This window comes from Lissotriton vulgaris, chromosome 3_1, assembly GCF_964263255.1.
Source record: "Lissotriton vulgaris chromosome 3_1, aLisVul1.2, whole genome shotgun sequence".
NCBI classification, from domain to species: Eukaryota; Metazoa; Chordata; class Amphibia; order Caudata; family Salamandridae; genus Lissotriton; species Lissotriton vulgaris.
This window is the reverse complement of record NC_141689.1, coordinates 912,963,644-912,989,473: the sequence shown is the minus strand read 5'-3', so window position 1 is coordinate 912,989,473 and position 25,830 is coordinate 912,963,644. Positions and strand designations below refer to the sequence as shown.

At 46.5% G+C, this 25,830-nt stretch overlaps 1 protein-coding gene across 1 annotated transcript in view; it reads left to right on the top strand.

Annotated features, from left to right (window-relative positions):
- TRPM3 (transient receptor potential cation channel subfamily M member 3) overlaps positions 1–25,830 on the top strand; it is a 979,327-nt gene that overhangs the window by 950,226 nt on the left and 3,271 nt on the right. The window contains exon 25 of the mRNA XM_086963586.1: positions 6,307–6,439. Within this exon, the coding sequence (XP_086819712.1) occupies positions 6,307–6,439 (133 nt within the window). The remainder of the gene's footprint in view (positions 1–6,306; positions 6,440–25,830) is intronic.

The window sequence follows — 25,830 nt, the reverse complement described above, 5'->3', positions numbered from 1 at the left end:
TATATATCATGTGCTGGAGCAGTGCAGGATGCCCTCAGAGAGAGAGAAAGAGAGAGAGAAGAGAGAGGGTGTGTTTGTGTGTGTGCTCGCGCGCACATCATATATTTGAAAACTAACAATAAACGTAGCATCCCCAGATGCAAACATCCTTTCTTTGGCCTGGTTGGGACAGAGAGCACTGGAATTGGGAATAACATTGAGGTTAGCCAAACAGTTCTTCCTCTTTCAAAAAACACATTCTCTGGCTGTTAGCAAACAGTGGAAATGGCAAAGAACGTCTGACAAAAACTCGTGGCTCCTTCTCTATTTGACCAGGCAAAATTTGTAAATAATCTCCAGAGATCAGTTCTTTAGCTCCATTCACCTGCTGCTTGCTAACCCTCTTTGTGGTCAAGAATAAAGAGAGGAATAGTAGAACTTAGCATAAGGGCAGATGGATCATAAGAGGCGACCCTCAGTCCACTAAGACTGAAACCACCTTGATAAAGAGTCTTTATACAAGATCTAAACTATACACATCAGTCACCGGCATCTCTAGTCGATCTGCAACCAGAAGTATCACTCCAGACAAAGAAGGAGTACTACATAAATGCCTTTGGGCTTCTGTTTGAAGATGGCTTAGCAGTTATTTGCATAAAAAGGATTCGCCTACAGCAATTGCACCAAATTTCCAGGTTACCATCCATGTAAACACACAGAAGCACTATTCTAGCAAAACCAAGATATGTGATGGATCCATTTGCATCCTACCATATAGCTCATGTCGTAAAGTACTCCATCCCAGTCTTTTTCAAATAGCCCAGCTAAAGTACAGCTCATTGTAAAAAGCCTGTACTCATGCTAAACAGCAAGCAGTGTCAGTTTGGTTTTATTGACGCTATAACTCAATTAACATTAAGGAGGGTCAATTCGCAAGAAAGGCGTTCTTAAACAATCAGTCAAGACCATTACTGAAAAATGAACACAACGAGGGTTCTTTCATTTCTCAGTCTACAGATGCAATTAAATGTCAAATGAATAATTATAGAACATAAATAGTTAGTTAGAACCAGAGGCCAAACACCTTCATAAATGCAATAATATAATTTGTGTTTAAGAAATTAGGTAATCACACCACATATGGCAATACTCAAATTAATAATAACAAGCCCTAATACAAAAGGACCACAGATCACAAGCCCTCTCTAGTATAACAGCTAAAAGAAACATTTCTGTCCAATTTATTTGGCCAGAAGCATAAGAAATGCAACTTAATACGATGAACTGTTCTGAAGTCTGAACATTGCAATGGAGATTTGGCTCATAACCTTGTAAAGTTTTAAAAAGACACCACTATGTACCAGAAAAATATGGAAAATGTTACTTCAGTCCTACAGCCACTGAGACAGACCATAACTGCAGCAGAATAACAATGATTTTCTGAAAAGCAAAGCAAATGGAAACAATACTCATGCACTACTTTTAAAATTCACTTTTCATAATGTGGAATTATGCAGCCTGTTAATGTTAACTAAAGTAAACCTATGTTAATCATTCTTTTTCTTAATAAATGTCAATTTTCAGTGTTAAGCAAAATCATTGAACTACAGTCCCCACAGATACATTAAAGAATTACTGCTTATTAATCCCAGCCATCTCCTATAATACAGAAATATAGATAGATCTTTACTTCTCTTGCTGAAAGAGCAAGTACAACAAGCATTTGAAATGCAATCGGTCTCAGCTTTGGGACCTTATATGTATTTTGCTATGCAGTACATTAGCCTGGGTGCTAAAATATCTACTTTTGTGTAAGTTTACAAGTTTGCAATTCTCAACAATTCACAAAATTATGTCTGGGAAGTATCTTACACTTTAAAGGATTTCCCTTCTCCTACAACGCCCAAGGTTACATGGAGTATACTATATTTATTGTATTTATAGTGTTTTTATCAAACAGTCTATACCGCTAAGAATCAACTTCGAAGCGCCGAGTATACAATATGTGTGTCCAATCATATATTACTTGAATGGTGATTTATATGACCAATCTTTGTTCAACATAGGCAAAAGAAAATGCTTAGGTGTAAGTGAATAGTAATTTTTGTAAGTTGTTGAGTGCCTTCGTTGGGCTTTAACAATGAAATGCTGCACCTAAATTGCATTTACAAATAATATTTAAGCTCCTATCTATAAAACTCTAGATTGTCTCGTATAAATCTACATAAATGAAAAGAGCAGGTTACCATGAGCAAAAACCCGGTATTGATTTTCTTGCGGTGCAGTAACACATCTCCGTTCTATTCGGCTGCTGTCTAAGGGCCACATGTATAAAGCCTTTTGTGATTCGCAAAGGCCGAAATTTGCAGAATTTCGGCCTTTGCGAATCGCAAACAGCCTTTTTGCATGTTTTGGGATGTATGAAACATTCCCAAAATAAGGAATTGCAAACTTGTGCGATTCCTTATTGTGCCATAGCATTTAGGGAAGCGCAATTTTGCGATTCCTTAAATGCTATGGCCCACATGCATCAAGCATTTTTGGAGTCGCAAACGGTGCGATTCCTTAAAATCGGCTGTTTGCGATTCCAAAAATGCTTTTTGAGATGCATCATGCTATTTTAGAAATTGCATCTTTTTTGCGATTTCTAAAATTGCGATAGCATTTCAGAAATCGCAATTTTGCGATTTCTGAAATGCTATGCATCATCTGATTTCAAATTGCGAAATTTGAAATTGCAAGTGCAAATTACCACGAAGTTGAACCTCGTGGTAATTTGCGAAATTGTTTAAAAATGCACAAAAATGCATTTTTTGAACTGGTAATTTACATACACACATGTCCTTAGGACATGTGTGTATGTAAATTATACTTAAAAGTACATTTCATGGGTGCAGGGGGGGTCACTTGGACCCCCCTCTCCACCCTTGAAATGCTTTGATGAATTGCGATTTCAAATTGCGAATTCGCAATTCCCATTCATTCCTATGGGCATTCGTGATTCGGTAAAAATAGCGATTTTTACCGAATTGCAAAAAAATGCGAGAAAAATCATGCATAGGCTTTTGCTATTTCTAATGTGCGATTCCCGAATTTTCGCAAATTAGAAATCGCAAAAGCCCATATTGATGCATGTGGGCCTATGTATGTAGCATTTTTGGCTAGCGAATTTTGGTTAAGGAATCGCAAATTACCACCAACTTGTAGTTGGTGGTAATTTGCGATTTCTTGTAAATATGCACAATTGTGCATTTGTGAGGGTGGCATATGACGCACATACATGCCCATTGGGCATGTATGTGCGCCATATGCACACACATGTAATTTACAGGGGTGCAGCAGGGTGTCCTTGAGACACCCCTGCACCCTTGCAAAAATTCTCAAATTGTGATTAGCAATTTGCGAATTCGCAATTTGAGAATTATTTGGAAATCATGCCTATGGGCCTCCTGGCCCATAGGAATGCATTGGAAAATATTCCTTAATTGCGAATTCGCAAAATGCGAATTCGCAATTAAGGAAGCTTAAGGAATCGCAAAATAAATGCTATTTTGTTCATACATACCATTTTGCATTTCCTAAATAGCGATTCCTTAAAATTCGCTATTTAGGAAATGCAAATTAGTTTGATGATACATATGGCCCATAGTCACTCTAAAAGCTGGAGTGAAACTGCACTATTTACAGCAAGAGCGCTGTCAAGTGGACCATAAGTTTACGAACAGTACACTATTCAAATGGCACTCTGCCACACAAACCGCTGATTTGATAAAACCCTGCCTCGGTGCCAGAGGCCAGGATAAAATATTCTTTTTTTGAGAGGTTTTATTGTCACACGTTTAAGTAGGCGTTCTTTGAAGAACTAATTAGCCATTTATTTCAGGCCTTTGTATCTAAAATAATTTAAATCTGCTTAAATACATCAGTGCAAACTTGAGAACATTAATATGGGGCTTGTGTCGACTACATTTGTCACACAAGGCAGTGCGGTGCCCTTCTGTCACTGGCACGCCTTCTGGCACGTGCGCCACAATAACCTCGCTAAAAACGGCGGCGCACCATCAAAGCGTACATCTTTCGTAAGCCCAATTTCCACTCTGATAAATGTTTGCATACGAAATCACTTTGAAATGAAGCTAGAATTGTTGTATCTCTTTCTGCCACCGGGCAAACATGTCAAAGATCGCATTGGCCGAATCCATTCTGCGGTCTGTTGTTTGCAGCATCTGCTTAAACTTTAAAATTACTGTGTGCTTTTTATGCATCGCAACAAGTGGAAATTAAAACTAAAAAATGTGCCACATGACAAAAGGAATAGATTTACACCCGATTAAAGGCATGACAGTGCAAAGCCGCGCAGCATCGTCTAATATGACTATTTTTCATCAGAAAATTGAGATTTCTTGCTTCAAGGCACAGTGCGATGTTTGTCAATGAGATCTTGGGGTGGTCTCTCCGAGCAGGCAGGTGTCTTAGAACATGACAGACAGCTGCGGCCAGGGGAAGGGAACCCCCAGCTCTCGCACCTATATAGAGTTGGTGACCGTCCTCATCTACCAATGCTTGGAGATCACATATATCACAAGTGAGTTGCCCAACAGGCCCACCAGCATGATGAGCCCAAAGAAGAGTGGGACGAGCCAGGCGTCCACCAGCAGCAGGGGGCCCTGCTCCACTCCTGCTGCCGGGTAGGGGGCGCCAGCTCTGCAAGAGAGGGGCATGGTCAATGTAGACCGCCCCTCATTGGACTGATCCACTGACTTCTCCAACCATCCTTTCGAGTCTGGGCCGCAGGACTCGATCACGTGAAGATGTGACGATGAGTTCCAGGCAGTGGGCAGCATGGTACCCTAAGCTGCATCCATTATCATCCCCCGGAGCCTAAAGGGTCCGACCAAATTCTGACGTGGCACCTCCCGGGTGCACAAAACCTACGAAGACACAGCAAGCAAGTGGCCTGTGGCGCCCCTCATCTTCATTTCAGGAGCAAACCATGCCCCATTCCTTTAAAGTTTGTCATGCACACCACTTTTCTAAATAAGCACCTGTTGCTAGTCTCTCTGCTTTACATCCATTGCTGCCGCAAGAGAAAAACAGGAAAATAACCTGTCCGCTGGAGACTCTCGAAATTAATTGAAGCATGTGGGACGTGCAGAGTGCGTATCCACTCTGTAATGGCAGCCGAAGGAGCCCGAGGAATGTGACCTTTTGGCGCTCATGCGGACGATCTAACTAGTGACCGGGCATTGCACTCATTTAAAATCTAAATGACTGCGCATGCTTCTGCACACATACTCTGCCATCCTGTGCCAGCTCTCTACTCCTCCTCTGCATGAACTACTTTAAAAACAATCATTTGGAATGCAATGGGACTTGCATTTACGCTAGACCTATTGTGTTTGAAACGGGAGTGCCGGCAGGCAAAAAGGCATTAACAGAAATGGGGGGGGGGGGGGCAAGAAGTCATTGACTGCAGGAGGGGAGAGGGGAAGGCACGGGAACAAAAGTGTTTAAAGTAAAGGGGCCAATAGCCATGGAAGGATACAAATTACGACATGCCCGTCAGGAGGAGCAACTAACAAGGCTAAAACCAATGGGAAGGCAGCATTTAGGACCTAAGCCAATAAAAAAGATGGTTGGAGAGTGGGCGGAGCTTACACAGAGCTTCCAGGCCATTCTCAATACTGCATGCCTCGACCTAAAAAGGAGATGTTCTGTTCGAGTTCTATCTTTTCTTTACTGGTGCAACTGTCAAACAAATTATTGTTAGTATTTCAACAACCTTAAAGTACTGTGCACAACATCTGCCTCTTTTCCTATCTACTATTAGGTCAATTGAAGGAGTATCCATGAAGTGTTCATTCTGTTAGAGGAGTTAGAACTGTGCCTCCTGGGAATGATCTTGTACATGGTGTGGTTTGTGCTTCTCTGCATCGTACTCAAATGTAAATTGGAATGTGTCAAATAAATAAAATGCTCAAAGCCGGTAATGACTCAAACAGGCACAAATGGATTGTAATAACGTGCATCCATTTTAACCCCTTTGCTGCGTCGAACATTCAGCACCCAGTGCTGAACGTTCGAATAACGAGCGCTGGCCCATCGGCCTACGGTCGTGCGCAGCACTGGCAAGGTAGTGCTCGCGACGACCGTTGGCCGACGGCAGCGCTTAAGGGGTTAAAAGAAAAATGTCAGGCCATGAAAAATGAATTCGTCATTTAGGTGTAGAATAGAACGCATGTTGATAATTGTATTGTATTTGGCAGGCTTGCGGCAGATCAATCGCTTTTTAACATAACATTGCTTCTTGTTTGTGTCATACAACAGAGCTTTTCATAACAGAGGATGAGCTTAAGAAAGTACATGACTTTGAAGAGCAGTGCATTGAAGAATACTTTCGAGAAAAGGATGACCGGTTCAATTCTTCCAATGATGAACGGATACGGGTCACGTCGGAAAGGTTTGTAGCTTTTTCTGTAACTTCATGTGTCATGGTTGGCTCTTTAAGACTTGGAGAACATATGGGGTTCCATTGCAAACAGAGAATACAAACAGGCACAATTTCCATAAGTTAAATGAACATGGTAGCAATTAGTAAATGTTTTACCTTCACCCCTTCTATTTTTGCTGAATTTGTTTTTTGCTGGGTTCTATGGCTATATGATGGCGAGTCTATGGAACTATAATGTTTAATGTTAATGAATTTAATATTCCCACTCCAGTCTGTGCAACGGTAGGGAAAGCGTTAGACTCAGGAGGGGTACAAATTACCATTATTTTTCCAATCAGTGCAGCAGTAAGAAAAGTTTTGGATTGCAGTGATGTGAAATGTACTATTCTCACTCCAGTTTGTGTAACAGTAGGGAGAGAATAATTCACTTGAACAAATACAATATTTTAACAACTATGTTAAACATCAAGAAATACAAATATTTAAATATAAAAAAATATATGTAATTGTGTTTAAATTGAAAAGACTTATTTATTAGAATGTTTATTAAATATTTAAAATTAAAACACATAATATTAATATAAATAAAATACCACACTATATTCTCACAATCATAAGAACCAACAAATATAATGTTATTTACAATTAAAAAGCATAACACAATTAACACATCATTTAATAAATAGCTTGGTTTTAATTAATACATAACTATTTGTACATTTATCATTACTTAAATAACTTTCTATCCTGTACCTTTACAAACCTAACACATACCTAAAATAAATCTTACAAATTATAATAATTACCCATTTTACATAGTTAATGATCTATTAATTAATTATTAATAGTACTTAACCAATATTAAAACAATTATATTTAATTAACCTCGACCCTTTCATCCCTACAAACCTAACAACCTGCACCTAATCTAAAAATAAAAAATATCTTAATTACATATTTAACATAATTAATTATCAATTAAGCAATTAATAATAATTAACTCATCATACATTGATTCTATTTAATTAACTTCCCACCCCCTACCCCATACAAACCCAACAACCTGCACCTAATATATAACTTTGAAACTAACCTAATTACACAATTTACATAATTAATTTTCATTTGAATAATTAACATGAATTATTTATTTTTATCATTAATTTACTACACACTCTCTACACCTACAAATAAATTAAATACCCAATTTACATACATATTAATTAAATAATTAATAATTATTAGAAAATAATTATTTATTAATTATAACTAATTTCCTCCCCAGCCTATACCCCTACAAACCCCACAACCCGCACCTAAAACGTAACTTAATTTAAGAAATTAATTGCACAATTAAAATAATGATCAATTAAATAATAATATTATTTAAAAAAATATTATTAATGAATGATAAATTATGTACTTCCCACCCTGTACCCCTCTAACCCTCACAACACACTATAGCACTAAAAATCACAAGAAACTATTACATTTAGTTTAATAACAACTAAAAATGTACAAACTATATTAAAAAACATTAACAACAACTATACAAACAATATATAACATATACAATTAAAATATGTTCTCAAATGTATCAAAATAGTTTAAAAACAATATTATTAACAATGATATTTTTGTAAACAATATTAACAAGAGAGATATTTTTAACATCGATGTTACTCACCTTAAAATAGATATTCTTTCTAATTATATTTCTGCACATGATATTTGTGCATCACGATATCTCCAAATCACTATTTCAGCATTTCGATATTTTTTTTTAATTTTTTGTACGTATACCTAACTGATTTGGAGACACAGTGCTTATTGTCTGGTCGGTTCCATTCTAAAACCAGTTGACAGGGGCGTGGTCAAGATGCCGGCGAATTAGGACATGCGTCTTAGTCCCTCCGGCGCAGCTTGTTTTATTGCTTTGTGTATCTCACTGAAAGGTGCCCATCCTCGCCAGAAACAACGGTGTCCTGTGCCGTGGAGCTGTCCGGCAGTGATTAGCGACCCTATTTTCCAAATCGGAGCTGGGAAACGGAGGTGCGGCACAGTGCGGCCCAGGCGAACGGCACGTCAGGAGGGCCTCGTGGTCAGCGGAGTGCAGCGGCCTGTAAGCCCCAGAGCGGAGCGATCTGCCCTGCAGAGGCGGTGTGGCCGGAGAGGACGTTGCTGGGACTCCGGGGGTAGCATTTGGGCGTCCCTAGCCCGGAGCGGAGGGGGCGACGGTCGCAAGCAGAGTGGCAGAGGAGCCCCACTGGGTCCCCGTGGCGGAGGTGACAACGATGACCAGGACTGCTGAGAAGCGAGCGCGGGCTCTGGAGCTGACTGGCACCCGCCGGAGGCACTGATTTCCTCTTCTTTGCCCCAATACAGCCTTTGAAGGTGAGGAGTGGGAGAGGGACTCCTCAGGCCGCCTGAGATTCGGTCTGCAGACCAGCGGACGGCACCGGAGGTCGGCTCCCGGCCAGCACTGAAGGGAGGAGCGGTGTCCCTGGCCCAGAGGGGGGCTGTGCGGCCTGGACTGTCGCGTGATCCCTCAACTGCGGCCCAGGGATCTCAGTGGGCCCGCGGCCCGGGGAGCATGGCAGAAGCCCAGAGTTGGCGGTAGGGCCCTTTCCCCACCCCTAGCACTGATCACAGCGCTGCGCGGCGCCCGGAGGAGAGGCGGTGGACCCTCAGCAACATTATCGCTTCCCGCCTAGAATCCAGACTTTTCCCGCTTGGGGTGCAAAAGCGATTGTGCTGGACTTTGATCACTGTGGGCCAGGTGACTCGGCTGCGGAGAGCGCTTTGGGCCGACCCTCGCTGGCCTGGGTGACCATCTGAGAGGTAGTGGGGCTGCGGCCGCAGTGTGCCTCTTTTCCCCATCTGGACTTTGTGAGGTGGTGGCCATGAGAGTTCAGGGGTCCCTGGCTTGGCCTTCGAGGCGCGAGGAAGTTTGTGGGTTGCTGGCTGAGGCCTACCACCAGTGCACCTGGGACGAGACAACTTAGCCCTATCTGGCTTCTGCATGAGTGGATCTTCAGTGGCGGTGGGTCTGAGCAGGGGGACTGGACTTTGCCTTGTGCTCCCTCCATAGCTTGGGCACCTTACTCGTGGGCCCCCTCAGGTGACGTGATGGCAGCGGCCAGGCTCAAGAAGGACAAACCCTCGAAAGACGGAACACAGAAAGTGGCTCTACAGACTGCCTCGCCGACTGCTGACAAGTCCCTGCGGCGGGATGACAACGATGCACCAGCAACTAAAGCCTTCATGCTAGAATTGTTTTCTGCTATTAAGGAGGACATCACGGAGTTACGTTCCCAGCTAGCGTCTAATTTGAGAGAGATGCGGCGGGATGTGGACGCTGTGGGAGAGCGAGTTGCGACGCTGGAGGAGCATGATTTGGGGACGGCGGAGGACATACATCGGCTTCAGCAAGACGTGATATGCCTAATGGAGCAGAACTTAGACCTACAAGCCCATACCGAGGACTTCAAAAACAGGTCCTGGCGAAATAACGTTCGGATTCGGGTGGTTCCATGGAAAGGCGAGGGATCGGACTTGAGGGAGTATGTGGGAGATTTTTTTCTGCATATCTTAAACGAGGAGGACCTGCCAGAGATTCAGTTGGATCGAGTGCATCGTGTGGGTCTGCCGCGGGGGCCCAAGGCCCCACCTCCTGACATATTAGTATATGTGTATGATTTTCAGCTGAAAGAAAGGATCCTGAGGAAAGCACGCGACCTTACTCCCCCTCCTATTTTGCGACCACCGCCCTATGCTGTTTCAGGACCTTGCGGCCTCTACCCTGTTCAAACGGAGGGAATTTAAGCCTGTTACTACCTACCTGAGGGAGCAGGGTGTTCCCTATTCCTGGGGCCACCCATTTAGCCTTATTTTCAAATGGAAGACCAAGCTTATCCAGGCCCGGTTGCTAGACGCGGCCCTTGACATTTTAGGATTGGATCGACCCACTACCCCGTCTGAAACCGGTGGGTCTCCCAATAGACGACGGCGGCGCTCAGCGGAATGGCAGAGGGTCGGCAAGCTGGCTCCTGCGGCGAAACCTGACTTATCAGTAAGCTTGCTGGAAAGGGGAGCTGCAGTTGCATCTGTGGCTCTGGTGACGGATGCTCCAACGGGCACATGAGGCACGGATCTTTGGTTAGGCCCTACCTTTGTCTGTAGCTGGCGCCGGAGGAGACTGTTCACAGGAAGTGGATGAGTAGCATTTTTGTGTCCTTCTCTGGGGAGGAGTCCTGTATCAGGAAATGGGTAAAGGGTTGGTTGGCGCCATGTTCCCCTGCTCTTGGGGCCTGTTTAACAGACTATTGTTTACTTCTTTTTCCTGTATTGTTGGGTCCTGTGTTTTTGGGGTTTCCGTGTCTGGGGGAGGGGGGGAGTGAGGGGGGGGAAGTTGGGGGTGGTTTTGGGGGCTCTGCATAAGCCAGGGGGGGCCTGGTAGGAGTCTTGGGGGTTCCGCACCGATTCCCAGTGATACTGGGAGAGATTATCGAAAGCTTGTCTCGTTCCTGTTGTGCTTTGTTGGCCTAGGCGCATCAATGGGTGTTAGCTCTCTTCTTTTTCCTAGTGTAGGATGGCCAGAGATCTGAAAGTGGTGAGCCTTAATGTCCGAGGGCTAAATAGCCTGGTGAAACGTGCTGCAATCCTGTCCCTCTTGGAGAATGTAGATGCTGATGTGTGCCTCTTACAGGAAATGCATCTCCTTTCTAAAGATGTCCGGCGCATGACGGACAAGCACTTTCTACTGCAGCTTTGGTCCTCGGGCCCTAATAAGAAGCTTGGGGTTGCGCTGCTGTTTAGTGCCCGTATGCATTGTGAAGTGCTCTCCCAAGTAGTGGACATCAGAGGGAGGTTCCTGGCAGAACGGGTTCAATGGGGCGAGTCACTATTCACAATAGGGTCTATTTATGCTCCCAATGTCCAGCAGGAATCCTTTCTGCGTGCAGCCCTTGCGCAGGTACTGGCGTCTCCAGATGCACTGATTCTGGTGGGTGGGGATTTCAATCTTGTGATGGAAAGGGGATGGATTGATCGGAGCAGTGGTCAAACCAAACTGGTGCTTGGTCGCCAGGAGGAAAACAGTGGCTTTCAGAGGGTGGGTTGCATGATGTATGGCGCGTCCAGCACCCCCAAGAGCGCGATTACACCTACTATTCAGCTGCTCACAAGACGTACGTGCGCCTCGATCACTTCCTGGCCACATCCTCTTTTCTGCCTCACTTATCAGCTGCGGACATCACGCGCGCTCCCTTTCCGATCATGCGCTCATATCTGTAGTGGTTTCATTCAGTGGTGTCCGGCCGCCGTTGGCGGTTGGCACCTTCGAGACTCCATGTTGCACTCCGACTCTGTGGTGGTGAAGATTCGGGATACTATCACTCATTACCTACCTGACAATGTGGTAGAGGAAACTCCCCTGACCTCGATCTGGGAAGCTCTGAAGTTAGTTGTAAGGGGAGATTTTATAGCGCTTGCTGCAACGTATTCTAGGCTGCGCAGAGAGAAACGTGCGGAGTTGGTGGGGGATGTGTGTGGCTTGGAGGTGATCCATAAGAGAACGGGAGCTCCAAGAGTGTGGAGAGAACTGGAGATGAAAAGACGTATGCTCAAGCACCTTGACCTCGATAAAGCTGAACATGCCTTACTGCGCTTGCGACACAGATTCTACCTATGCAGGGATAAAGGGGGTAGGATACTGGTGCACAGGCTGCGCGGGCGTACACAATTACACGCTATTCAAGCAATCAAGGATCCGCGGGCGAGGGCCCACATCACGGCCATTGTTGAGACCTTTCGCCACTTTTATCAATCGCTCTATAGGAAGGAAGAGTCGGCGCCTGAGAGCATAAGGGAGTATCTTGCATCGTCTGGTATCACACCCCTCGATCAGGTTTCGGCAGAAGCAATGGACTCGGAGATACGAATAGAGGAAGTTATATCGGCCATCGCGCGGCTGAAGTTAGCTAAATCACCTGGGCCAGACGTTTTTTCGGCTATATTTTATAAAACGTATTGTAAGTAGCTGGCTCCCCTTTTGACTCGCCTTTATAATTCCTTCCTCGACACGGGTGTGGTGACTCCCTCCATGACTGAGGCAGCCATAACGGTCATTCTCAAACCAGGGAAGGACCCTACGGAATGCGGCTCTTATAGGCCGATCTCACTCCTCAAGATTGATGCTAAGTTATTTGCAGGAGTGTTGGCTGCGAGTCTTAGCCCTCTGATGGACGGAGTGATCGACTCTGATCAAGCAGGGTTTATTCCAACTAAACCTGGTACACCGCTCTAGGACGCAGGCCTTATTGCATTCTATCAACGCGGAGAAAACATTCGACCGTATTGACTGGAACTATATGTTTGAGGTGCTGAGGGCTTTCGGTATAGGCAATAACTTCCTGCGGTGGATTCAGTTCCTCTATACAGCTCCCACAGCGGTGGTGCGGGTGAATGGGTGTCGGTCTGCCTCCTTTCCCATCACTAGGGGGATGCGGTAGGGGTGTCCCCTCTCCCCGTTACTATTTGCGCTCTATATGGAGCCTTTCGCCCAGCGCGTTCGGTCTCATGTCGATATATCGGGGATCCGTTTTCGGAGCTGACGTCCATAAAGTCAGTCTGTATGCGGACGATGTCATCTTGGCTTCTGACTAATCCCCACTCCTCTTTGCGGTTTCTGTCCGCGGAGCTCCTTGCTTTCTAAAAAGCAGCGGGGTTTAAAGTAAATTTTTCTAAATCGCAAATTCTCAACATCTCGGTCCCGGATGGTGATATAGTGGACCTGCAAAGGGACTTTACCTTCCAATGGGTACAATCAGATATCACGTACTTGGGTTTACGACTAGCCCCGACGTTAGCTAAAACCCTATCCTTAAACTAACCCCTCCTAACTGAGCATGTTACCAAGGCCCTCACCGACTGGTCCCGCCATAAATTGGCTTGGTTTGGGAGATTTGCTGCAATCAAAATAACTGTGCTTCCCTGTATACGCTATCTGTTTCAGATGTTACCCTTGAGCCCGCCGCCGGGCATGTTGCAGAGACTTCAGGGTCTGCTTAACAAGTTCTTATGGAACAACAAGAGGCCACGCTTTGCGTTTACAGTGACTACTACCCAGAAGGCGGCTGGTGGTCTGGGCTTTCCTCTGCTTGCAGCGTATTTTCAGACGTCCTGTCTTCGATACATAGTAGAGTGGAATAGGCCTCTGTCCAGTAAACACTGGAACTTTATGGACCAGACGGTGGCCGGATGTAAAATCTGGCGGGAGTTATGGCTGCCACGCAAGTGCAGAGCATGGGGTCTGTATTCCTCTCCAGTGACCTCTCCGACGCTGAAGGCTTGGGACCAGCTGGCGCTGCGTAAGGGCTGGACTTCCTTCCCCTCCCCAATGACACCCATAGTAGACAATCCCGACTTTCCGTCGGGCTGCGCATCGCTGGCGAGAGGAAGGCTGCAAAAGGGTGGGCTCGCTCTTCGACCTAGACGGTCTGATCCCGTTCACCACATTGCATACGGAGTACTTTCAGTTGCACAAAGGGGATGCGTTCCACCACGCGCAGGTAGCTTACTGGGTCACCCAGCCGGCCAACGTAGCCCTCATGTCACGGCCGTTAACGACCTTTGAACGCTGGCTGGTATGCAAAAAAGATGACCAGAGCCTTATTTCGGAGCTCTACGCGATGATTCTGCGCTGCTCACGGAATCAACGTACAAAAGCGCAAGTCCGTTGGGAAACGGAGTTAGGGCGTCCTCTGACCGCCAAAGAATGGGAGCATGTGTTCTATAGGGTGCACCACACGACTTGTAATACTGCAGGGACAGAATCAGCCTACAAAACAGCAACATATTGGTATTATACCACTGCCCACATCAAGGTGTGGGATACTGCGAAGTCAGGCCTCTGTTGGAGGGGATGTGGGAAGTCAGGGACTCTGATCCACTTTCTATGGCACCGCCCAAAATTGGAACGTTACTGGGCCGCAGTCCTTGACGAGCTAGATACTGCTTTCCAGATTACACTTCCACGGCTGCCTGAACATACGTTGCTAGGGCTTCCCCATTCTAAATTTTTCCCATTGCGCTCACTCAGGAGCAGACAAATTGCATTGGCTTTGCTGGCTGCGAGGCAGGTTCTTTTTGCACAGTGGGGTTCTCCGGCAATACCTGACCCCCGGGATTGAATCCAACGACTGTGGCACACCTTGGCTATGGAGCGACTCTCTTTGGGTATAGATGGGAAGGGCTCTGAGTATGCTAAGCTCTGGGATCCGTTTTTGCAGCTATTCTCCAAAGACCTGCTGGAAGTGACATGCCAGAAATATCTGCAAATCATACAACTTATTCCTTTGGAGCCTGTAGGTGCCATGCCGATTACTTGAAGGGCTGTTGATTGCAGTCAGTCAGAGGGGGCGGACCCTTAGGGGCAAGTGGTGTTTAGAGAAGCTGATGCGGAGCGAGGTGGGTGTGGGAGGGTGGGTGGGTGGAGGGGTGTTTCAGACGGGTGCAGGGTTAGGGAGGGGGGGTTTGTTACTCTTGTCTCTTTTTTTGATTTCTCCTTCATAAGAGCGGTGGTTGCAACTCAGGTGGGGCGACGGAGTCTCTTCATTCATGCGGGGTCGCCCTCCGGGGTGTAGAACCAGACGCTGTGTTCTTACTGTGAGAATTCGCCCTGCCTGCAAGTTGATGTAGGCAGCTGGGCTGTGTTCTGAGATGTCCTATCCGCCTAATAAAAATTATTGATTTTAAAATCAGTTGACAAAGGAGCGGCTACTCAGAAATCCTAGTTATAATGATTTTATATCATTCCATCAAGGTGACCGTTTGTGTTTCTGGATAAGAGAACATATTTGAGTTAATAACTACCACACATGAGAAAAGTATGGTCCAAACCATACAAGTAGATCTGCAGAGTGTAATACTCAATTTGTTACTGTGGGAAGTTGGGTTGTTGCTTAAGGAGGGTGTGAATCCTTCTTAAACAACAGCTGCAATGTCCGTTTGGGTGAACCACAAAAGACACAAAATTAACCTGTGCATAACACTTTGGTACCTTGGCACAAAAGCAGTCAGGCTCTACATTGATTCCATTGAGCTTTGTGGCAATTATTTGCAGTACTTTGTATCATTCTGCGTTGTCTCCAGTAAAGCTGGCATTTGTGCGGCAAGGCTTTGCGTCACTCGGCGTAGATTCCGATTAGGCCAGCAGGCATGCGGAAAGGCATAGCAGGGCTTTGCATTGCTTCTGATGGGAACCACATCTGGGCTGGCAGAGCACCTTTATCTCCACTTCCAAGGGTCCTAGACTGGAGAGGTACCACTTAGGGGGTTAGGACTCACAACAGGCAAATCCAGGTGCAGGGATCAAGATGGTTGGAGCCTTTTCTATTCCTAAGGCTCTCATCAAGAGGCCAGCCAACTATACCTTGGTGTCACTCTGGTCGGTCTGGGTTCCAGGTGCAGGTTCAGTCATTCTTACTCAGGCAGCAGGCCAGCACAGCAGCGGGGCAGCAGAACAATCCTTTTTGCAGCAGAGCAGAGAAGCAGTCCTTCCTCTGAGTCTTCCAGTAGGTCTGAGCGTTCTACTTTTAATACCTGGTGCTTTCTTGGAAGTAGGAGACGTTTCTAGAAGTCCCCCTTTCAAAAGTACTTGGCATTTCCTGCATCCCTTCCCTGGTCCCAGTTTGTCTGCAGGCTAAAAGGCAAGTGTGAAGTCCTTTGTGTGAAGGCAGGGCACACCCTATTGACTTGCGCGTTGGGCTGTGATCAAGGCTGTCCCCACCATCCTTCCTGTGGTGGCCCATCCAGCCTCTATTGTGTGGCTCCCTGGGAGGAATATACAAAAGCTAACTGCCAACTACACCCAGTTATGTGATCCATGATCGTGCTGCAGGCACCAAATAGGACAGGAAAATGACAACTTTCTAAAAGTGTCAATGTAACAATTGTGATTTAAAATCCGAGCTTACCATTGAAAAGGATTTTAGATCACATTTCCTTAGATACCAAACATGAAATTACTTGCACCCAAATAGAAATTATCACTTAATAAATGTAATAAGGTAACCCAATGCTGTCCTATTGGAGTACCTCACAAAAGTGAAAAAGGAATTTAGTAGTTTTACACTACATGGCATGTAAAACATAGAAGTACATGTCCAACTTTTTAATTACAATGCGACCTACCCTATGGACTGTTAAGGTTGACTTATATGTATGAAAAATAATGTTTTAGGCTTGGCAAAGGGTTTATTGTGCCAGGTCGAATTGGCAGTTTAAAATTGCATAATTTACCATGCCTTTGTATACGGTACACCACTTAATAGGGACTTATAAGTAAATCAATATATGCCAATCAGGTGTAAGCCAGTTTTATCATGTTTTATAAGTGGGCACAAGCACTTTAGCACTGATTAGAAGAAATGTGTACCCCTCCTGAGGCCAACACTTTCCCTACTGTTGCACAGATTGGAGTGGGAATAGTAAATTTATTATCATTAAACAATATAGATCTATAGACCCGCCATCATAAAGCAATAGAACCACAGTCATACACCAACACACCCACCACCATACATTCACTTAAAGAATATAATATATTAACAACCCAGTTATTGTACGTCTACACACCTCACATCATAGGCCATAATTTTGAACAAAAACGTCCACTGTCATAAGCAAAAATACCCAACATGATATATATCGACACCCATACCAAACCATCGACATTCATACTTTAATACAAGCAACTTTATAGATCCAAACATACACCATCATGCATACATGCATACATCTGAAGAACCACCAACAGACCCCAACACGGTGACCACCATACAGCTACAAAACTAGCACCATACATTGACATAGCCCCTATGATAAATCCACAAACCTTATACCTTAACATAGTAACCATCTACAGTCAGCATACCCACCAATATACACCAATACACCCACCCTCAAAAATCAACTCACCCAACACTGTATGTAAACACACACAACATCATACACTAACACATCCACCTTCATAATTCCAGATAATTAGCATCCACACATCCACTACCATAATCCAGCACATCCACCATCATACATTCACAGTGCTGTGACACTGCTGATATGTGAGCTGTACATACAATTTAATTTCAGGCGTTAAAAATATGCACAAAATCTGACAGACTCTGCATATTGGTCAAGGGAGGACAACGTTATTTGTGGGAAACAGAAACTAGAATTTACTTTTTTAAATCCTGTAGGGGTTTTTGCTCTACACAGTTTGTGCATAGTAGTCACACAGTGCTAATATTTTCAGCAAATCAACACTTTGCCCCCCCCCCCCTTTTTAACCCTTGATGGATCTGTATAACCCTAAAAGGTCACAAAAAGGCTAAAATGCTAGGTCTCTACCTAATTTTTTGCAAATCCATATAACTATGTCAAAGTTACTAGCATTTCAAAAATATATTTTACCCTCCCAGTCTTTTTGGACTCCCCTCCGGATTGGAGCATAAAAAAACTAAAATACCATGTTACTGCTTGCCATATTTGATGCAGATTCATCAAACGGCATTAAAATTATAAGCAATGGAAAGCTTTATTAGCACACCATGATTGGCATAAAAAGTAATATACTTATAGAAAATGAATCCTTTCAAGCGTCTGCCAAATTGTGCACAGATCTAGCACACACTGACAAACATATTAGAAAATCAAGACTTGTTTGCCCCCCTTTTGACTGCCCCCCCCTTTGATAGATCTTCACTTATTTGAAAATACCAAAAGTAATCTCAACATCGTACTGGTGGGCATATTCTCAAGGAGCTAGCTATTGCCGAGTTAACAGCACTTCATTGCAGCCAAAGTCACTATAATGTTATCACCCCATTAACAAGCTGGTGCTAACAGCCCATAGCACCAGTTTACCGTCGATAGCAGCGGCAAAAAACATTGCCACAGACAACCCCAGCAACTATCACTAATGAGATGCAGAGTAGGTGTTCTCGTGCAAAAAGCTGTGACACTGACACCACTCCGCAACATTCACAACTACCAGCCAGAACGGCGATATCATCCCAAAACATGCGATAAGGCGCGTTAGCAGCAGGAAACTAACACCTGCTCTGACCTGGTGTACAGTTGGACCACAGCATGCACCACAAAAGGGAGGCCAGCCCAAAAGAACAAAAGATGCCATGGAACAAAAGAACAAAAGATGCCATGGAGCCACTGAACATGCGGCTCGCACACCCAAGAGGGCTACACATCCACCCCCAGGACCACGCCCCATTCCCCCGGACGCCCACCAACCCCACCGGACCAACACTGAGGCACTGCAGATAAAGACAGCGACCCTCCAAAAAATGCACCAGCCTCACAGACCCAACACCAGAGAATGTCATTGCTTACCACAGGCGCAACAGGACAACCCACCTCCGCATCCTGACCACCATTGGCCACCAGCTAAGGGTACCAACACAGCAGCCAACCAACATCCCACCTCAGACTAAGCTACTGGTGGTGATGCACCTGTTGGCCACTGGTACTCTCCAACCAACATCCGCACGAGTCAGAGGAGTCACACAGTCAGCCCAATCCAAGTCCCTCACAATGGTCATGGATGACACCATCAGCTGGTACCCCAGTATCTATACTTCCCACACACTGCGCAGGAACAGCTGGAGACCAAGCAAGGTGTCTACACCACAGCTGGCTTCCAGGACGTATCAGGGGGTAATTGACTGCACACATATCCTACTTGTGCCCTCTGGCAACACTGCCCACAATTAACGCAACAGAAAGCGCACATATCCCACCAATGTCCAGGTAATATAGGACCACTGAGGAATCCCCGCCAACATCGCCACCAACCCCCCAGGCAGTGTGCATGAGCCCTACACCTTCCGACAGTCCATCATCAATCTGCGCTACCAGGATGGCACCCATGGAAATGCACTGCTCGTTGGCCAATACCAAAGGAACACACCACACACCTCAACTCCACAATCATGGAACTCACAACACAGGAAATGCACACGTCACAAGCTCACATACAACATGCACACCCACCAGTATCAACAGAAAAACTTACTGTGGGAACCTGGGCCAGCCATGTACATTTGCCATCAACGGCATGGCACCTCAGCCACACAATAGCAGGATGTCAGAAGAGGTGGGGCCCAGGCATGTGCGAAGGAGGCAAGTGCGTCCATGAATGAGAATGTACACAATGCCAAGTGTGGGTGTATGTGCTGGACGGTCTGCAGTATGCAGACCACGCATATATCCATGTCGACACACACCGCTGGTATTTGGAGTGTAGTAGACAGTGGACGCAACCATGTCACCCCAGCCAGTGGGGAGGAACGTGGAAATGTAGCTTGTTTCGTTCCCCCGTAAGCGTGAGCGGAGGGGGCTGGCCGGGGTACTCCAGGCCAACATAGGGGTGTGAATAAAAGGCAAGTAACTCTGGGTGGGGTCCCCTCCTGGAATGCCCAACGTCTCCGCCATGGCGGCACCTCTCACCCACGAGGATGACGCAGTGAGCGGAGTTGCCAGCGATCCTGTGCGCCTCCTGCACCCCAGGACACTGGTCCCCGAGCCAGTCCTGCCCGCCCCTGTGCGCCGAGGCCTTAATGCCCACCTGCCGACACCAGCGTGTGTCGAAGAGGGCCCACCACTTGCCAGTGAAATCTCCAAGCCTGGGGCCTGCGACCTTGGCATCCACCTCAGACAATCACGGCCGCCGCAACACAGGCCCGCAGTTCTCCTTACTCGTTGACGTATCCCACCGGCAGGCACAGCGGACAAGTCGGTCACACATTTGGAACTAAGTCTTGATTACACCATGGCAGAGCACATTAATTATGGCTGAGTGTATGTCACTATACACCCTTCGACGTGGTGCCACCAGGCCTTAGTGGTACATCACAACCACAAGATTATGTGGGACCACGCAAACTACTGCTCTCGGGCTACGCTGCACTCGAGTAGGTCACAGAATTGGAACTGAACATCTATTATGCAAAGGCAGAGTACATATCATTGCACTCAAGGAGAGGCTTAAGAGGATGACACGTTGCATTTTGGCGGGAAAATGGATCATCGTTACTGAGGTGATCAAACACTACCGACAACCTCCCTGGTGTCACTAACTCTGTGCATCGCGAGCCAACAACAAGTGGCTGTGGGCCACTGCTGACCGCTGCCTCCGGCCTACACTGTCATCCAGTAGGTCACAGAGTCTTAATTTAACAATGGTGGAGTTCTTATCAGTGTACCAGCATCATCGCAGACAGCATCCCCTCTCAGCCCCAGTGCCACTAAGTCTGTTCCCCGACATTCATGGACACTCTCTGGTCGTACATTGGTGGCGTCTGAGTTTATACACTAGGCGGTAGTTTTCATCCTAATATAGCTGATACCGAATTGGTGGTGGCCACGAGGCTGTCGCTTTCCACTCCACCATTTGCTGCTTCTGCATAACATCAGACCTTCCGCATCATGCCCTGGAGGACACCTTCCACTGTCCCCCACAAGCCTCCGCCACATTCTCCTTCGACTTCGATGAGAACCCGCCCAGTCCGCGTGGCACCGCAAGTCACGTCCCATAGCAGTGTGCCTGTGCCGGTCACTGTGCATCCGGGCCACTAACTCTGTGCTGGTCAGGTCCGGGACCCCTTCTCCCGAGATATTGGATGGCCTCTGAGGCGATGGCCTTGGGGTCATCAATGCCATGTGTCTGCGGCACTGCCCTGTCCGCTGCCTCCGTCATCAACTGCGGCCTACTAGGGCTCACACATCAAATCGAGTCCTGACCGGCCCGGGCGATACATCACCGCAGGAGGCACATGCCTCCACCGCCAGGACCAACTCCAACTGCCAACTGCCAGTGTCCAAAAGGTCGTACTGGCAGACTGACGGAGTTGCTCGCACGTGTCGTAGATGCCATGTTCTGCCTGATCCCCTGCTCAGCACTCCAGGTGCCACTGACTCAGTGCACCGCAACCCATGGACCGTTACTGATTGAGTTATGGGCTGTGGAGAGGTTGCTCAGCAATGTCACCTCAAGCAGTGTGGGAGACCTGGGACGTTGATGAGGAAGATGATGCAGGTCTAACACACCCCACTGCATCTGCATCAGGAATATCTCGAAGGGACACAATCCTAGACTTTTTCTGCACATGAGCGTGCTCAGTTCTAGTGCCCCAACCTCACTGCACTGCAACTCATGGACACTTCTGTTTGCATGTTGGGTGACCTTTGTACTTGCTCCGGCTCCCTCAATGTTGCTCACCAGTTGACTCTGTTATGCAGGTGTTTCCAGTTTCCATTGTACTGGTGTCCACTGTTCAAGTTGTTGCCAGCACCAAGCACTCCGTGCGGGCTGGGTTACACTCACCCCACACACATCCAGCACAGGCGTCACTGTACATGTGGCCCTGCCAATAAAGGGGCCGGGTGCATGTGCCCATAGCCAGTGCAGCATAATATCTTTGTGTGTCACTGTGGTCTTGTTGTATGCATGAGGGCCGTGAGCCCTACAACATTACATTGTGCTGTGTACAGCGGGCGCAGACATGTCACCTCAGGCAGCGGGTTGGAGCTTCAACATGTAGCTTTGTCGTCACCCACTCAATTCATAAGGGGAGGGGCCTGGGCTGTCGTACGCAGGGGGTGACTGCTATTTGCGTGCCCCTGGGCGTGGTTCTGTACTGTGAATGTGCATCTGCATGTCTCTCTATGGCAGTTTGGGTCTCTTTTGTGGGGTGTAGGTGGTCCCTGAAGGATAATAGACACCAACATATGTGATCTAGTTTACCTTCCATGGGATCGGACCCCACCACACCTGTTCAGCCACCTCCTTTTGGCGTGCTGACACCTGGCATTGGAGTGCCATGTGTGGATGGGTGAAGTGTTGTGAGCCAGCTGTGCTTGTGGGTGCTTCCTGATGTGTGGTCTGTTGCAGGGTCTGTGTTCAGGCCCGGACTGGCCATTGCGGGCACCGGACAATCCCCCGGTGCGCCGTAAGGGTGGGGGCCGGTTTTGGGCCCTGTGGGCCGTTTTTGTTACAGGGCCGTCTTTGCAGCATTGCTGCAAAATCGGCCCTGTAACAAAATCGTCCGAAAACCGGCCCCGCCAAAGAGCTTGGTTGCACCCCCAGGGGGCCGGCCGAGCACTTTGCCAGGGCCGGTTTTGGTTCTCAGTCCGGCCCTGTCTGTGTTCTCCTCTAAGTAGCTTGGCTGCCCGGGTCCTGGTGGTGGGTTGCATGGGATGTCCATAGGCTGTTGTAGGGCGTCAGTGTCGGAGGTCTGGTGGCCACTCCGGCATCAGAGATGTATTGTATTCTGTGCTCTGCTGGAGGTGTTGTGTGCCCCTCTGCAATGTGAAGGGGAGATGCATGTTGACATTGTGTTGACATGTATGTTGTTGCATTGTTCTTGTTTACGTGCAGACTGTATGACAATGTACATTGTGACTTTTTGGGAGGTGCAGGATTTGGATGCAGGACCGTGAACATTTGGACTAGATGACGGATGTGAGGTTGTACACGTACATTTCCATTTCACAGTTTCCAGCTCTGTCAGATGTAGTAGGCATGTTTCTGCGCGTGTGTGGAGCCAGTTGTGTCCTCTGTTCTGCAGTGTCGGGTTTGTGCATTGCACCACATTGTCGTCAATGTGGGTGTGCTGATCTTGTTATGTGTGTGTGCTGCAGTGTGCCACAGGGTCAGGGACATGATCCAGGGTAATTGTGGGTGTGCAGTGTGCTACACCTCATTGTGCATGTGTGCCATTGTGCCCATCTCCACCCGTCCCCCCAGTCCCTGGTCGTTATCGAGCTGTGTCCCTAATCCCTACTCCTTGCACCATCTCAACACTGATGACTGTGGCCTCGGTTTCCTCCAGGTCCTCCTGTGGCGCAGGACTCCCACCTCCTGTCGCCATTGCAGCCTTGCTGTTGGCAGCGGGTTTGTGCCTGGCTTAGGTTGTCACATCATGCCAGCGCCTCTTGGCCTCCTCGACACTCCGACTGCATTCCAGGTGGTCTACTTGTGGGTCAGTTGATGGTAGTGTTCTTTCGCCTCCGTGACGCAGATCTGGTTTTGCTGTGGACTGCATCCTGTCTTCCTCTCCCTCTTCTCCTTGGCCGTCCCTGTCCCCGTTGTTCCTTGCTGGTGGTCTGTGGGGGATGGGGGGTTTGCTTTGGCCTCTGCGCTCGGTCAGGGTGCATCCATGTTGCTACATGCTTTGGATTGTTTCTGGTGTGTTGTTTCTGTAGTTTTTATAGTGCATTTTCCCACCAGATGCCTGAGATTTGCAGGCCTGTCACTGATTTTCGCTGCTTTTTGTACCGCGATTGACCTCATCGCAAGATTGTTTGCATTTGCATTTCACATTTTTGCAGCGTGGCGTTAATTTTAACGCAGATATTTAATGCATTATCTAGAGACTATTGCATAGTACCGCCGTGTTGAGAATGCTTGGTTAACGCGGCGTAATTTTCACACGATAGACCGCAATGTTGGCAGTTGCGTTAAGTTACTTTTGTGATGGTTATCACACATTCTCGAGAATGTGCCCCTGTGTTTCCAAGATTTCATGCATATTCTTCAAACAGTGCTAGACGTTATAAGCAAATCATCAAATGGCTTTTCAACTGACAAGATATACAAAAGTGTTAATCCTTTCAAGCCCAGTTGGCATATTTTTCAAATGAAAATACATCAAAAAATACTGAACAGATTTACACCAAACCAACAAACCTATGCTGTGTGAATAAAGTTCTACTGTCAAGCGAAATCTTTTACAAATCGGTTTGTTGCTTTTGATTGTAAGTGAAACCAAAATTTCCAAAGGGAGTTAAAATGGGAACATACTTCTTATGTGACGTCCCTCCTAACTTTTGTTCCATTCATGGAACGGCATGAAATTTGTAATTCCAGGCCTCGGTTGACTATACTAAGCAAGTGCCAAGGTGTACGCACAGAGGACATGTGCAGCAGTCTCTTGCGACACATAGTCTGTGCCAAAGGTGCTGTACCGCATTTTCAAAGTATATTATTGCAAATCCCCCCAAAAATTGGAGAATCCTTTGTTAGAAAGAAGTTTTTGTTTATTATACAGAAATGAAAATAATACTTATTATAAGGAAACATAGAATGTTCCCTAAAAACTGCAACTAAGACATTATGGTGAGCCTACAAAACCTAAAACAACCACTGACATCCAGAAGGTACAGTCATCAGTTTAACCATAACTCCCCTCACTGTAGTGCTTATAACCTCACACACATCACCTGTGGCGCTGGTAACATCACTGCAGCTGCTTTGGTAGCTGGGTCACTCAGAGCAGGGACTGGCCAAACCTAGGTATTGAATGTGATCGGTTTAGCCAAAGGACAAGTAACGTGAGATGTGGGGGGCATGGGGGTGAGTATTGTACTTGATAGTATGGCCTTACCTAGAGCCCACAGGGCATGACCTTACCCAGCTGGCTTTTGCTGGCACTGGCCACCCTCCAGGCCCTGAACCTGAAGACCATTGGATGTGGTTGACGGTAATGTCCAGAGGGTGTTTGGGCAAAACCTTGGGGCATATTATCAAGAACTGCGATAACATTATCGCCGCTTTAGCGGCAGGAAACTGCCGCTAAAACAGCGATAATGGGCTTGACAATAAGCCCTTGTGAATTCCCATAGCAGCCCAGGTTAACACCAGAACCTGGGCTGCTATGGGAATTCACAAGAACATATTATCAAGCCCATTATCGCCGCTTTAGCGGTAGTTTCCTGCCGCTAAAGCGGCGATAATTTTATCGCCGTTCTTGATAATATGCCCCTCATTCCTGCCAAATTTCGTGGAAATATGTCCGATAGGAGATGATGGAGTAGAGAGTAAAAACCAACATCTATATTTCATATGCACATCCCCCCAAATGTTATTCTTTCATAAGTTTAGAAAATATCGACCAACCTATGCCTCATATGGCATGGACACCAAAGTTACAGACCCATTTATACCAAAGCTGAAACAGATCCTCAAACGGCTTCTGAATTATTAAGAAAAAAATAATAGTGTTTGAAAAACGTAACATTAGGCAGGGCACCTGCCCATGTCAGCCGTCCATGGAGTGTGGGTTGACACTCTCAAACAACCTACACTTTCCATTGTGTTATGCCATGAAGAAAATATCTGAACATTCTTTTTTGCTGCTCCCTCTATGTGTTTGTTAGTTATTAAGGATTACAAACTGCATCTGCTTCCTGTACACCCAACAGTGATACGTGAAAAACGACTATATGTTGTTGTTCAGGATTCGTTCTTCAGGTCTGTCGTTTTTCACACTTCGTTGTTAAGGATGTTTCCCGTGAAAAACTACAGGTATTCACCACAAGCATAG